Source organism: Tinamus guttatus, unplaced genomic scaffold (assembly GCF_059628265.1).
Source record: "Tinamus guttatus ecotype Peru unplaced genomic scaffold, ASM5962826v1 Tinamus_guttatus_pri_ptg000027l, whole genome shotgun sequence".
Taxonomy (NCBI): domain Eukaryota; kingdom Metazoa; phylum Chordata; class Aves; order Tinamiformes; family Tinamidae; genus Tinamus; species Tinamus guttatus.
In genome coordinates, this window is record NW_028288561.1 from 6,801,921 (window position 1) to 6,817,922 (window position 16,002).

Sequence of the window (16,002 nt, forward strand, 5' to 3'; positions counted from 1 at the left end):
AGGAGGGAAGAAACTAACTACAGAACTTGTGAAGTGTCCCAGGGCGATTCTCAGCACCTCCTTCTATACGGATCCGTGTTGGGAGGAGGCAGCTCCTGCTGGAGCCGTGTCCCTTGGGAGGCTCCCGGGGCCTCCCTGCCCTTTGCTGGCCGGAATGATGGGACTGTGGTCGCAATGACCCCTCCGGGCTCTTGGAGGCTTAAAGACAAGCCACGTGGCTGCTCCTCAATGTACATTTGTTCTAGTTGAAAAGGAGAAACAAGCAGTAGGATGGAGTTCACCACCGTGCGTTTCCTCTGCCGCAGATCCAGGCAGCAGCGACTGCTTCCCGGGGCACCTCCGACAGTGGAGCGTGAGCTCGATCCGTCCTCAGCGTCCTCTTCACTTACGCAGGCCTGCAGAGAAGGGGGAGGTAGGCAATCAGCCTGGGACAAATAGCAAGTTGTCTATTTTAGAGCCAGTTGTTTATTTAAAATAACAGAAATGGTATGAAAATGAGGACAAAATTATAAAATTCTCTTTTGTTGTCTTCACTATGGATGAAGAGCAGGATTGGAAGATCAAATGTAATATGGTTAAGTAGTCTTCAAGTCTAGAAAGAATATTATGGATATAATGGACCTGAGTATATTGCAGTTAGACTAAAAGGTATGTGCCAAAGTGTTAGAGCTTTGGAGTGGCATAAAATTTGGAATTTTAAAGTTGGGGAACATCTCTGGAATAAAACAATCTCTTGAAACTGCAATTCTATGCTTTGTGGTGTAGAAGCAGTACTAGCAGATCTACTTTTGTAGCTAGCGGTAAAGATGAGTGAATGTTTTCAGCTGAAACATCACCTCTTAAACATGCATCTTCAGGTTGATCAAAAGAGTTTGCAAATTCGAGTTGATGTTCAGTAAATTGTTTGTTTGGGGGGCAAAAAGTCTACCTAGAAAGAAAAGCAGAAGCATTTTTTTCTTTTTGAAAGTAAGCGTTTTTTTCCAATTTAAACAACTTTCCTTTGCAAAGTATTCTGGTCATTAAACAAAAGCTTGGAGGAAAAAAGAATTTTGTTTCTCCCCTTCCCTCAGCATTTGACTTTAGACATTGAACTGAAGATTTTGTTATTTGCATACTGATACCTGTCAGTTGTCAGCTGATTATTGAAGAAGCTGCTTTCAAGCAGTAAGTGGGTGACTTTTATGGGTTTTAGTCTTTTAATAGTGCCTGCTGGCAGCTGCTTCACACCTTTGACTTGCAGACAGGCTGCGGGCAGAAGAGCTGACTAGGGAGCATTAAAGGGAGCAGTTGCCAATTGGAACCTTAGATCATTCAGTCAACTGAACCTCCCGTTGTTGATCTGTCACTCCTGGAGCCTCCAGCTGATCAAAGCGACACCCTGGGTGCTGGCCTGTGAACCCTTCAAAAGGGTAGAGCTGAGGAAAACAAAGCCAGTGAAGCTGGCAGCCCAAGCAAGATGAAATTAAAGCCCTTACTAATATGATAGAATATCAAATATTGCAGTAAGTGCTAAGGAGAGAAACCTCACAGCTGTGGAATTCTCTTCTTGATTTTCCAAATAAAATCTTCAAATGCAGGTGGACCTGTTGCCATCTCACTGTTTTAAATAAACATAGGCTACTTCTTGTCACCCAGCAGGCTCCTGCTTTAGTGCTAAATCAAGTAGAAAAACGTGACTCGATGATTCCCTTTGGGATTAAGATTACATAGCCCACTTTTTTTGAAACAAATTCAGAGAATCATGTTCTTATTCAAAGGACTTGAATGGATTTAGCAGGCTGGAGGTGATGTCGAATTATCTTGATGATCTGGCTCTCCTGGTGTCTTGGCAAGTGTTTTAGGACACTTGGAGATAATGGCCTTAGTCAGAAACTTCAAAGGAGTCTTGGTTAACCCTTGGAGGGCTGCAAGAATGCCTCCTTGTTTTAAATATGAGGTCTGTTACCACAAAAAAAGAACAAAAGCTGCCCTGAACTGAAGCCCTTTTCCCTGAAGCCCAAGAGGAGACTGTGGCAAGCAGGTATGGCCTCAGGTTGAGCTTTAGCTGATGAAGGGCAGGAGTTTAGCCCTTCCTTGTGGAGAACTCAGGGGGAAGGCAGTGTGTCTTGGCCTCAGGAGCATGTGAGTTTTGTTTTCAATAACTGATGTATTTTCCTTTGGTTAAGTGCTGTGACCCAGAAACGCACACTGAAAACTTCCTATCAAGGTTCCCAGCATAAAGCTAAAAGTTAGTCCTGTGCCTTGACTGGGATGCAGTGGTGAGGTTAAGGGCAGCTCTTCTACACAGTGAGGTGTCAAGCAGCTTTCCCCATTCTGTTGGATCTGTTAATTTCTATTTAAAGTCACAAATTTATCACAACCAAAAACAACCCCAGAGTCAATGACATATAGAACAGAAACAACTGTGGAACCTGAAATAGAAATAATTGTATTTATAGAAATCATTGTTGCAGAGTGAGAGTTGGAAGTGCTAATTGAGATGAATCATTTTAATCATGCCTTTGTAAGCAACAGTACAAAACTAACTTGGACTGTGCTGGGAGGCATGAATAAGGAGGATGTGAAGGAATAAGGAGGATGTGGGAAGATGCCAGGAGCAGGGCGCCTTAGGAGGAGAGGAAGGAGGGTGATCTCATCAGAAAAGGGCAGATAAAACTGGAGTGATGGGGGTAATTCCATTAGACAGGCAATGAATGAAAGTCATCCTGTTATGGAGAGGGAGAGTTGCAGCAACAGGGCAGGGTGGATATCAGGAGAGCAGTGACTATTGATGGGGGTTGGTGCCATCCTAAAATGAAAAGTGGCAGTTTGGTGTTGCTGTCTGCCCTGACTCCGTAGTTTCAGAATAAATTTGATTTCAATCTCTTCTTCCTCCACCAAAAAAAGCAGAGAAGACAAAGTGCCTGTTCCTGACCCCTAGCTGCTCTTAAAATTTGAAGGAGGTTGGATGTTTTTACTGTTTTGCATCTTCTGGAACAGGGTATGAAGAAAGGAGATGCCTTAAGTCATTGTGAAGTGGATTTCACAGCAGGGCAAGGGCATCTGGCCCTCGGTGCAGCAGCACTGTTAGGTGAGAAACGCTCTGCTCGGGCACCAGCTGCTCCCCTCCTCATGCAGGTAAAGGAAACACAAGAACTAGGAGGACTGTGAAAAACAACTGCTTGGTGGTTGCTGGGGAGTTTATAGAGGGTTGCTTTATCTACTGCTCAGCAGCTGTTCTCACTTCCAGTTACCCCCCTAAAAAAATATCATATTGTGCAGACAAGCTATCAGTGCATGAGGGATGCAGAATGGGAATGAAGTGACAGAATTGCACTTTTAGTAGCTTACCCATCTTAATGAGTGCCTCATAGGGTAATTTTACATTACCAGCTTCTATTTGTATTACGATCACCCCATATGGAAAACTTAATTTATAATTACTAGCTTATTTTACAACATATATATATATAATTTTAAAATAAAAGAAGATGAATCCTCTACTGTAGAAATGTGATGTTTCTTCCCTACGCTGCTGTGTCACATTAGTAAATCAGAGAACTGCCTGAAGCTCCACAACTTCTGCACCCTGTCCATCCTGCCATGACAAAATGAGAAGGAAATCAATATTTAATTTCCTGTAGCATCCCTCCTAATAATGTTATTGCACCCCTAAACTTACAGGGAGTTTAACTGCTTGGCAGAAATACCTTGTTCTTGTGGACTCATGCTGCAGTGATGAAGTGTGTAGTAACTCGGTGCTGCATCCCAGAATCACTCCTGCAAAGTGATGTGGGGGCAGTTTTTCTTTCCTCAGCCCTGCTTTTCTCCCCCATTCTCAAATGTTTCTTTTTGGCAGAGCTCTCTGGTAATCATAGTTTCAGAACACCAACCTCCCTTGACAACTGCTCTTAAATTTCTGCGCATTGAATTGCCTTCTTGCAGCTTCTCAACAAGGAGTATCAGAAATTCAGATCTTATTGCTGCTTTTTTTATCCTGGAGATAGAGGGTGACCCTGTGCCAGTGATACTGTCAGTTTCTGTGGTGCCAGCCTGAGAGAGGGTTAGGGGAGGATGGCAAAGATGTGGCCAGGAATCAAAATGACATGGATGCATAGATCAGAGTTCAGTTGTGACTGCACATGGAACAAGATAGAGATTAAATAACTATAGAAATTACATGTATTTTTCTCTCTGTGATTGAGGCACTGCTGGTGGACCACAATTCAACCCTGAGATGGAGAATTTCATTCTGCTCTTGTTCTGGCTTATCCACATCCAAAAAACCTGCTGGAGAAATCCAGCCAAAAGGAGGAACAATCCCGAGCCCACGGCACCCCTGAGCCAAAGCAAGAGGCTCTTAGTGCAGCCTCTTAGCACAGGACCCAATACTTACAGGTATGTCTGCTTGAACAAAAGGTTGGTGGGTTTTTCATTGACATGGTAGAGAGGAAATGGATCAAATCCACCAATGAAATCAACTGAAAAAAAATCAGAACTGAAATAAACAAACAAACATGGCCAGGGTGTCGAAAGGAAATGAAAGATAAGTTGGTGAATGCCATGACATAACACAGAAATTAGTGAGAGAACAGAAAAGTGATTTTTTTGAGTATGAGTTGCTCAGTGCTGTTTGGAAATCGCTGCCTGAAGAGACCTCTTTTCCTCCTGTCTCCGGGCAAGTGCAGGTGTCCCAAAGCAGGAGATCCAGCTCGCACAAGAGCCAACAACAGAACCAAACCAAGACCCCAGGAAAGCAGGAGGACCCTCCTCAGCCCCTTTGGGCTTTGCCACCATGCTGCAACTCCACGGGATGCAGCAGAGGAGCGGGGAAGAGCTCCTCTTGTCTTTCTGGCCAGACAGACCCCAGCAGCTCTGGAGAACTGCAAACACCCCCTTCATTCATTATCTTCAGCACTGGTGTTTTTCAGGTCCCCTCTGCCACCTCCGTTTCTTTTAAATGCCCGCAAATGGGAACAACACTCCCTTCTTCCAGTATTCACAAAAGGGCAACGTAACTAAGCAAGGACTCTTCTAAGTGACAAATCCCTTGGTACTCAGGGAAGAGTTTTCCAAGCCTCTTGGTTCCACTGAAGTTAGGCCAAATCTACCCTGAGCTGGCCAAGACAACCAGGGCCATGGGTACAATGTGGGATTGAGCTGGCAGGCTTTGCAAAAACCCTTTAAAAGAGATTCAGCTTGGACTACTTTTCTGTGCCAAGTCACTGTATTTTGTTTGGAAATGTGAAAGCTTCTGTCCCCTACAAATGACATTTAAAACCAATAGGAGAGTCTTATTAACTACATAAGTGCCTGTTTGGCTTTCTTTCCTGAAGGTGGCACTAGTATTTTGGATTCTAGCTATATATTGCTATGGATTTTTGGTATTTTTAAGCAAACAATGTAAAATCCAGAACAAATAAACAAACAAAAAAAACAAAAAACAAACAACAAAAAAAACCCCACCAAACAAAAAACTCTTAAAAGTTTCTAAAGTACAAATTATTGTCTTCATTTAAAAAGACAGTTACTAATTGCATTACCTCAGTTGTGAAATGTCTAAATTAGGAGACATTAAAGACATTCTTCAGTAACTGTCCAGCTCCTTCAACAGAGTTACCTACCCAACTATGGAAGCACCAAAAATGTGTGTTATTTCAAAAAAAATCTTAACCATAGTTCCTTGTCCCTACAGCCATACATTACAATGCATTAGTACATCTGAAATATTCTTGCTCACAGTTCAGCATTAGTGGATCCCTACTGCTGTGTTTTCTCATGAAAGTCACGTTAGCATGAGCTTCCTGATTAATGTGCCTCAGCACTTATAATTACTCCATGCTTCATATCAAAGGAACATTTAAAAGAAACCACAACTGGAAGAGAAAATTAAAACGCAGCTCAAATTTGTTCGGGTCACTGGAAGGATCTACTACTGTGAGTGTGAAATATTGATGGTTTGTCATTGCTAATTATTCAAGTTGGCATTTTAATTCCAAGCTGGGAAACTGGTTGGGGAAAGGAATTTGCTAGTGAGGAAAAAAAAATGTATCCTGAAATTAACAGCTCTGCATTTCTAGATAATGCTTCTTTCGTGTGATTGCTTCTAACAGATCCTTGCCATAAAACGTGCTGTCAAGTTTATTGTTTTACAGTATTAAAAGGGAGCTCAGAACTCAAACTGTTTAGGTATAGGGAGAGCTGTAGGGCAATTAAAAGAAATATTAATTATGATGCAGAACCAAAATGTATTGTCAAGCTGCAAATAATCAATAAAGCCAGGAGAATCCGTTCAGCCACCCAGGAAACAACAGAAAAACACACAGTCAGACCAGCAATTCATCTCAGCACACCCCTTCGAAATAACATTCTTCACATACTTTCAAATATCCAGTTCAAAGCTGTTACTCTTCATCTAAAATCCACGCCAGCTGCTCTTCACAAGGACAGAGCTGTTTGCACAATCCTAACAATGTCTTGAGGAAGTGATCCTGGGATATGAACCTTTTGGATCAGATACTTAGCTGAAGCTAACTGGCCTGGACCCGCTGAATAAAACTACTCATTCAAACACCCTAAGAATTCAAACACAGAAAGCAGCACATTGCCAAGGAAAGCAAAAAGTTCATTTATTTGAACTCTATGCATCCGTCCTTTGTGTGCAAAAGCATTGGTCCCAAAGGAGTTTTGGAAGAGCAAAGTAATCCAGGACCAGACTGTAGGTGCCTGGATAGGTCCCCTAGGCCCAGCCACCCCCGTGCTGTCTCTCTGATTCCTTGCTCTTCTCCAACACTCGTAGCAAACGCAAACACCTGAGGGAACTGCCTCCCAAGCCCAAGGGAGTGGGTTCATCCAGCCTTCCTGTCATTCAGACACGGTGCCTCCTCTGCTCTTAATTTCAGTGCTCAGGTCATACTTGGCAATAAACCTTGCTCTGCGCCTCATCCGCAGCTTGTGGCACTTGATACTCAGCGGGTGGCCTCCCTGCTTAGCTGAGTACCAGGCTGTATTCTCTGCTGTAGGAACTCCCACTTACACCAGTAATATTTCAGCATGAGCTCAACCAGCTTGAAAAGAGAGGAAGCTGCCCCGTTTCCATAAAGCTTAGCCTAAGTGATTCCATAAAGCTTAGCCTAAGTGAGTAACCAACACCCAACTTTCCTGTGCTGAAAGAGTAACAGGATTACAGCACCCAACACATAATGATGCAGGGACAAAAATCTCATAGTAAAAACAGCTGGTACTTGAAAGGTAGATACTGCTGTGTCACATAGATGGAGAGATGGAAAGAAGCCTGATTGCAACCCAGAGCTGATAGAAAGAGAATTTAATGAAACCTTTGCCAAGGGATCAGTTGATAAATACTTACAGCTGTCTTCTTCTTCTGTAAAAACACTAACAACATAACAGGCGTAGACAAAGCCGACCAGCTGGAAAACACAAAGAAGAAATCAGTTTAGCATTGGTCTGGTGAGGTTGGTCAAAACCCTCCTGGCAGGGCCTCAACAGCCGATATTTGCTGGGAACTTGGCAGCACTAGTGTCACCGTGGAGCCAGGCTGTGTGTGCTCCAAGGTGAGGAGAGCCAGGGTGGGATTGGGGAAGAGACTGTGGGGGGAAAACTCAAAACTCCAGAACTGCCAGAGACATCATTACCATCGGAGTAGGAGCCTCCTGCTGCTAGAATGGCAGGGAGAATGGGTTGGGTTTGGTTGACCTTGGAACCACGGGGCTGTTCAGCGAAGGGGTGAAGGAGGGTGCTGATATAACGTTTTTAGATGGACCCCTGCAGACAAGGAAGACACACAGACATATGGGGTAGGCTTTGTTAGCAGAGGGCCAGGGATAAGAACTCATCAGCCCGTAATCCTGTCACAAGGGTCAAGCAAGGAAAGAGACACTGCTGAGCTGTGGGATCTACCAACAACAACGGAACAGTTTTTATGCGGATGGGATAGAAACTTGTGTCTTATTGACAGCACATACTCAGAATCCTGCAAATTTTTAATATCTTGGCTTGGAGATCAAAAATCAATTGGAATGAAATCCTAGTCTTACTTTAGCTCTAGACTTTCTAAAGGTCTCTCTGTCCTTGGAATTCAATGAAAGCTGCACTGACAAATCAGGCTTTGGACTTGCAAAGGAAATGGGCCAGCAGGTGATGAGCAACAAACAGGATGATAGCGATGGTCTTAATTCACAGATTGCATAGGCAGAAACAGGAAACAAACTAACACAGCAGGGTATTTCTTAGATTTCTTAGATTTCTCAGAGCCTTCTGTTGTGGCCCACATGCCAGCAGTTGCCCAGAGCAGTATCTTCAGCAGAAAAGTACAACAAACATTAAAAATAAAAGCAGTTTAAGGTATCCTGGTGGCTGTGCACTTAGCAGATAGTTGGTAGAAGCCCTAAGATGCCAGAGCCAGGCTTTGCTCTCCTTGTTCAGTGGTAAGTCATTACCCAGCCTCAGTAAAGACAGAAGCTTCTGGTACTGTGGGAATTGAGCATTCTAGATCCAGCAGGGCTTTATTTTGCTTTGATTTCTTCCTGTTAATCAAATATCCTCTCCATCCTTCGTTCTGCATCTTTACATAGCGCCCCACTTAGCGAGATCTCGGTTGACACTAACTCTATTAGTAAAGTTATTGGGCGACGTAATTGTTTTCCACCGTGAACTCAATTCTCTGGAACAAGAGCTAAAATGTAACGTCCAGTGACTCACTCCCCGGGAAGACAGCATGATGCATGGCGGGACTTGAAAAGCAGAGTCCATTCATTTTTAATATGACAGAAAAATACATCACACCAGAAAACAAAAGGCAAGATAATGAGATTTCTACTAGGGAGTTATAAGGCATTCTTGATTTCTGTGGCTCTCCTAGACAAAAAAAACACCTTGTTGGAAGGAAATGGAATATTTTTTTTAACATCACTAAGGCTTTTATTTCCTTCACACTTTCCTCTAATTGCATGAGGGCCAGGCCGGGCTCTTTTGCTCCTGGGTGGGCCCTTGGGAAGCCTGTCCCAGATCCGCAGGGCAGGAGAGGAGGCTCCGTGCGCTCACGTTCTCCTGCTCTGTGTTTTCCAGACACGGGTGCTAAGTCTCCATCGGCCGTAGGGCGCTTAGCTCAAAAAGAAACCCTGCCAAGTGCAACGGTGACCGCAGAGCAACGGCAACGGCCTGGTTTTGTGGGGCCTGGTTTTGTGGGGCCTGGTTTTGTGGGGCCTGGTTTCCTCCTTCCCTCGGCTTTGCCCTCACGGCTCCGAGGGCCAAGGCTGCCATTCCCACGAGCTGGGAATGCCCGATGGTATCTGCCTCTTTATGGGAACACAGCCACATTATCACGGGCACCCTGTTAAACCCCGGAGAACTGAGCTCAGAGCGAGCAGCGAGACTCATCCGCAAAGTTTATTTTGCAGAGAAATTAATGCCCTGTAACCCCCCGGCCACCACTCTTCTCTCCCCACGTTCGTTGTCCTTTTACAGCCAAGGTGACCTTTTACGCTCACAAACAAACAGACAAACAAAACAAGCTAGGAGTGAACTCTGCAAAATCCCTAATCCCAGCGCCAGGGAGGTTTGTTTGTTTATTGTATCCCTGGACTTCGCATTGACCTTATAACCCATTTCTTCTTGGCGTGAGTTTCATCAATAATAAATTACTGCTTATTCAATAGCCTGTTTTCTTTTTATTCAAATAAGTTCTGCGAGTCTCACAGCCTAGTGAGAACAGGAAAATTTCAGTGGCAAAGACAGGAGAGACATGCAATACGAACGTGAGCTGCATTTTCACACTGGCTGAACTAAACTCTAATTAAACCCATCACCTCAGGGATGAAATGAACTCCTGGGATCCGCTCTGCGTCTTCCCTCCGTCATGAATTATGAATGAAATACAGTTACAGAGGAGCAACGCTGCTCCTTTTGTCCCATCCTTTTCATGGAAAAGTCTCCTGTAATGGGGGCTGAGCGGACTCCGAGACACCAACGGTCCCTTCTGCTGCGTCGTTGGTGAGGATGAACCAAGCCCAAGAACGTCACCGGTGATTAACTGAGAGCAAATGCTTGACAGGCATCAAAAATGTGCCAGTAATTACACTTTTGCTCTGAACGCCGTGTTCATTCCCGAGTTCAATGAAAAGAGGGTTTTGAGCCCTATTATCCCACTGAAATATCAGTAATTCTTAGATTTTTCCAACTATGTAGAGGAGGTGGGAGAAGAGAAAAAAGTGTGCGATGCAAAATGACACTTTTTTTCCCCCCTAATTTCCCAGAGGATTTTCTTGTACTTTGCCTCTGCTGCTGTTTCCTCACTTGTTCTGCATGTTGGGTACCAGCCTCCTCCAGGCTGCACAATATCTGATTAAGGTTTTTATTAGGAACACATGTTGTAGGCAGGTGGGTTCAGCGAGCCTGGGAAAAGCTCTCGCTGCCCAGCAAGAGAGGATGGAGCTGGGCTGCCCCGAGGGCTCTGCAGGAAAATGTGTGGTGCAGGGGAGACAAATCTGCCCAAAGCTGCTAGGAAAGCGGGGGTGAGAGCCTCTTTCTGCCCCTTGGTGGCTGGAAGGTAACTTGAGCTGAGAAGATCTCCTCCCAGAGCAGCACTGACCTGCAGTGCTTGGGCTGGAAGGATGAATTACAGGGATACCTGAAGACGGGACCAGCTGGCTGCGAGCGCGGATGAAGTTTATGAAGGATGGCGAGGCAGATTGTAAGAGGTACCACCAGTTGCTTGTGCAGAATCTTAACCTTAGTCCTTCAGCAACTATCCTGGTGAATATCCTGGGCTCTTCGACTCTTCCCTCAAGAGAAGAGAGAAATTTGTCGTTTTTCTTTTCATTGCAGAGAAACCGTGCAGAGTCCCCTTCTTTGGGGCAGATGTATTCTAGGTTTCCCTTCTAATCAAAGATAATGAAGTTTTATGTGCTCATCAGTGTGAGATTTCTGCCCAGTTTCTGAGCTGTGAGAAGGCACTAACCAGCTTGAGAAAAAGCTACTGTGATCAAGTAGCCAAAGAGAGGTAATCAAAACCCTCGGATTCCTTGACCTTCTTTGCTCTTTGGATGCAATTAGGACCACTGAAAATCTAGCTTCTGCCAGCAGCAAAGCATCTCTTGTGCCCTGCTTCTCACATAACATCTGCTGTCAAAGCTCCGCTGCCTTTCTGGGAAGCTTCCAACCTGTCAGTTTTTAGTGAAAACAGCAGACAGGCGGCAATGGGTTCTCTCAGCTGGGAAGACATTTCCAATTTCCATCCCATTCACTGGAGCCTCAGGAAAAGCCTCTCCTCCACTCCCAGCACTACCATATGGGCAGACCAGAACTATGCCAGGTATTTCAACCCCAGAAAACTCTTCTTGCTGCTGGCTGGCAAGCTCAGGGCACATAGGATGGAGCCTTGCTGAGATAAAAACAAAGCTGATATTTTCTTTTCTTGACAAACTGGTTTCTGCTGAATTTCCTGATTGGGTCGGTAGGATTAGTTTTACAGTGACATTTCCATAGGCTTTGTTTGGAGATCTCATTCTAGAAAGCCTTTTCCTCCAATGTCTTCTGTGCTAAAACACCAAGCAGAATCGACACCTGCACAGAACCTGCCATCAGTTCTGTCCCATTTGCAACCTCTTCACCTTCAAGAGACGTGGGTTTGCATCTCACAAAGAGGAGGTTTGTGGTATCAGATGAATTTTAATCTAGATCCTGCAGGTACTTGTGTCATGGATGGTGACTGGCGTGTCCGTTTGATCCCCCTCCAGGTTAAAGCAGTTGCTCCTCCCTTCAAGGAGCACCCAAAAGCTCTGGGTAAAAACAAACTGAGACCTTATGCATCTTCTTCAGCTGTATACGCAGGACCAGCACGATACAGCCAGCAGGATTCAGGGTGACAGCCAACACTGCGCTCCCCATATGGAGCAAGATTTTCCTTCCCCCTCCTTTGGCATGGAAGATCAAATCCAGTGAGATGAACTCAGCTCCTCCCCATCCTCAGGGGACTGATATCTTCTCATGCGGGGACTCCTTGCTAAAGAACAAGGACTTCACATGACCGTGTCTGGAACAGTCCCCCGAGCCCCGCTAAATTCCAAAGTATTAACCAAAGCCAAAACTGCAGCAAAGGACGTTTTGCTTCTCCACCTCCTCCTAAACAGGCTGTGCTGCTCCCAAGGCCCAGCAGACAAGGAGGGAACTCGGTCACGTCCCCTGCTGCATCCCCAGTCTTGGGTTGCTGGTCCTGTTTTTAGAACTATCGATCTGCTCTCCCTGCCTGTCTGCAGCACGGACACCTGCAGGCGCCCTGGGAAGGGCAGCAGCTTCTAATGAAACCTGCCTAAAATGACATAGAGAGGACAGGGGAAAAAAGAAAGAAAAATAAATAACACTGGGAGGGATCAAAGGGTTTGACCCTCAGAGACTCAGAACGGTGAGGACTGGCAGGCTGGCTGTTTTCATGCAAGGTTTTAGTGAGAATATATCTTCCTGTCTTACTTCAACAAAGCAGAGAGGAAAAACTCTGTTTGTCCCTTTACCTGAAATAATTACATACACGTTTCAGAGCTGGCAGGAGCTACAGGCCTGGGGCTTTGAAATTCCACCTTTATTACAGGACAGGTGGGAAGTTATTTCAGTCTGCACAGCTCAGCCCACAGGGACTCCTCATATCCAGGTATTCCAGCCTCGTTGCCAGGGTTTAGAATGCAAAAATCTACTGCAACTTAAATCTCAGGAAGGAGAGAGAAAATATTTACCTAAATCCTATTTGTCTGACAGTCCCCACGTCTTTCTCTCCATCTGGCACCTTATGGTGTTCTGCACATGCAGAAATATATTATTTGCCTCGAGGAAGCCAAGGAAGAAACAGCCCCAGAGACGTGGACGAGTCACCAGGCCCCCTATATATCAGCAGGAGCGCTCAGCTGAGAACTTAGTGCTATAAATCAGTAAGACACTATAAAACAACGTCTACATTTAGAAAAACCAATGCCCTGTGTTGGCCGAGCCGCTGGCTGGGGCCCGGGGCATCGGGACAGACGCTGCCAGCGACACCTCTGCGCTTGTAAAGCCTGGAGGGGTTGAGTTCACTGGACTGGGGGGACGGCACCAGCTCAGCAGCCTCTATCCTCTTGCTGTGGACTGTTCTTTAGAAAAGAAACCAGGCTCTGCTCTTTTGGATACTTAACATTTCATTTCTCCAACACGTGCAGTGAAGCATCTTGCAGACCTTTGAACTCAGATGATTTTCCCTAAAGGAGAACCCACCAAATATCAACGGACCACACACAGGCCAGGGAGTCTGCCCAGCTCGGAAAACAGGGGCTTCTCTGTCTGCCTGGTTTTGTGACACTGCAAGAAAGGAGCAGGGTCCTCTCCTCCTGCAGTCCCCTGGGTCACACAGATCGTCTCAGCTAAAGGCAAATGCAGGATCAAGACAGCAGAAAGTTGTACAGGAACACACCAAGAAGTCTTTGGGATTCCAGCAGCTTGGAATTTCTCTGCATTCGTTATCCGCTAACATGTAGATCAAAGCAAGTTACCCTTTTTACAGCCAGACCTGAAATGCTGAAACATGAATGTTTCAGCAGCTCTCGTCAGTGTAGGTTTAAATCCATCAAGCACAAAGTAACAGAGCAAAGCGGCTGAGGAAGATGCGGGCTGCTAGCTGCAACGTAGCCACAAAACCAGGAGCCAAGCCAGGGAAACAATGGCCATTTTGTTTCAGTTAATTTCACAGACAAATGGGAAACAATTAATTAATGGCAGACATTAAGGACATGGAATTACTGCGGAGTGTTTAAGATTCCAATAAGGAAACAGTTGATGGAAACAATTAGTGCATATCTTAGGCGTCAGCAGAAATAAAACATGCTCCTTTCTGCTTCCTTAGGGTTTATTTCATTTTCTGGAGATAAGGATGTGCTGCCCTTTATTTCTGCACAAGCACAAAAAGACATGGGCTCCCCCACCTACCACCAGCTCCAGAGGAACAGAAGAAATCCTACAGAAAGGGTCCTGTCCCATGAAAACACGACCATTCTGGCCCTGACGTGGATAGACAACGAGCCGTTACTGTAAGGTTACATAGGATATGCCGAGCATTAGGTAGCTGCTAGTAATTCCCAGTTCTTGGTAGCAATATCACCAGTAAGGGAACAAAACCCACTAGCTGGAAAGCAGCGAGCGCCGGCGGTGCCGCGACTCACCGCGATGAGGATCTGGAAGGAGCTGTGCACGACCTCGATGTAGCGGTGCTCCAGCGCGCAGCCCATCACCGACACGTACGAGTGGCTGTCCAGGCCCTTGATGCCCGGCGTGGGAGCCTCCTTCCTCACGCAGCCAGGGCCGTTCTCGCTCCACCACGACTGGTGCCGGGAGATGTTGAATGTCAGGAGTTCGCTGTCCTAGAGAGGGAAAAGTCCGAGAGGGTCTGACGTGCTGTTTTCATAGAGCTCTTATTAAAACCGGTAGAAAAATCTGAATTGCAGGCACTTCCCCACCAATTACGCAACCAGCTGCACATCTGAAAAAGGGATTTCCCTCACACCTGAGAAAAGCAGGATACCCCCTGGAAAGTCTGCAAGCGCTTTGAGATTCTGAGCTTTCAGATATTGCAAAGCCCTCGCTGCAGATGGTAAAAGACAAACTTAGCAGAGGCAGAATAGGGCAGGAGAGAGCTCAGCAGCATCACTTCACCAGCGAGCGCTGGGTGTCCCAACCAGCCCCCCAATCACCCTGATGCAGAAGCAACAACCCCTTTTTGACTACAGGTCCCCAGGGACGTGAGAGATGGAAGTTTCCTTTTGTGGGGTAGATTGTCCCGCTTTGCACATCGCATGAGCAGCCCCCATCCCCAGCAAAGCCTCAGGAGCAGTTTGTGGATCTGCTATGGAAGCACGTGTTAGGAAATGTGGACAATTAAGCAGGAAGCCAGCTGCCAAGCTCCTCACATAATCACCGCAACAGATGGGATGGATGAGTTTTATGGTAGATGCAGAAGGGCACGGGGATGAAGTGTGGCATCAGTGAAAAAGCAGCCGCTACAGCCAGGGAAAGAAAACAGGGGAAAAAAGGCTCTATTATAAACGGTTGGGAGTTTGAAGGGAGCTGTCTGCATTTTGAAGGCTCTGGGGAATCATTATATTGGCAGCTATAGCACAACGTATGCAGTGCAAGGCCCTGGGCAGCCAGGGAAGAACTTCCAGAGACCCTTTTGTTCTGCAGCCTCTCGTCGTTTTGGCAGCAAAGCCCTCGACCTGCTCCCTCGCTGGACACAGCTCCTCTGCGGCCCACGCATCTCCCTCCTGCCCATCACATTGCACCTGCTCCAGGACACTTGCTTTTCCTCCCACATTTGCCTCTGTTGGGTTTCTCCCAGCAAAAGCTCTTCCTCCTGGAAACATCCAGCCCTCCGCTTTGCTGTTCTCCAGAAGCCACTGGATGTTTCAGCTGGGCAAGGAAAGAGGCGCCCTCCTTCAAAAAGGTTCTTGGTTCCTCTGCCTGGGACTTCCCCAATTATCATGGAAACAAAGCAATTCCAGGGAGGTTCCATCCGCAGGGCGTCCTTCTCCGGGCAGATGGAGCTTTCCCAAACCTTCTGCTCCAGAGGCAGCCAGCCCTTTCAGTGCCATTCCCAGGTACCCCCATATGGGCATCTCCATGTGCAGCTGGCAAAACAGGGAACAGGAATCTCTCCCTCATGCCAGTCCTTGCAGGATTGTCTTAGCTTTGGGGCAGGAGCTGAACTTTGCCATGGATGAAGCCAAAACCAGGCAGAACGGGTGCTGGGCACCGGGCTGGGTGAAGAACTGTAGGTCCTAAACAGCCCTCACGCTTTTCGCCAAAAAAGGGTGCTCCAGCTCTGTGCAAAAACAACATTACACTCGGGTTAAGAGCAGCTGAGCACATTTGAACTATAAACGCCCTGTGGTGCTGGCACTTGTGCCCTGTCCATCTCCCGGCTCACTGATGGAGCGGGAACACCCATGGCACGCGGGACACGGACACCCCTGGGTTCCCAGCACGGAGATG

The 16,002-nt window shown here is 46.3% G+C and overlaps 1 protein-coding gene across 2 annotated transcripts in view; it reads right to left on the minus strand.

The window, feature by feature from the left end:
• Window positions 1–272: 272 nt before the first annotated feature.
• NKAIN4 (sodium/potassium transporting ATPase interacting 4) overlaps window positions 273–16,002 on the minus strand; it is a 40,826-nt gene continuing 25,096 nt past the window's right edge. The window contains exons 4-7 of one of the 2 annotated variants that reach the window (XM_088529103.1): window positions 14,178–14,375; window positions 7,349–7,409; window positions 4,376–4,460; window positions 273–395 (exon numbers count right to left, since the gene is read on the minus strand). In XM_088529103.1, the coding sequence (XP_088385229.1) occupies window positions 386–395; window positions 4,376–4,460; window positions 7,349–7,409; window positions 14,178–14,375 (354 nt within the window). In that variant the 3' untranslated portion in view covers window positions 273–385. Of the gene's footprint in view, window positions 396–835; window positions 907–4,361; window positions 4,461–7,348; window positions 7,410–14,177; window positions 14,376–16,002 lie in introns of those variants that run through there. The other variant, XM_088529110.1, reaches the window with a different exon arrangement.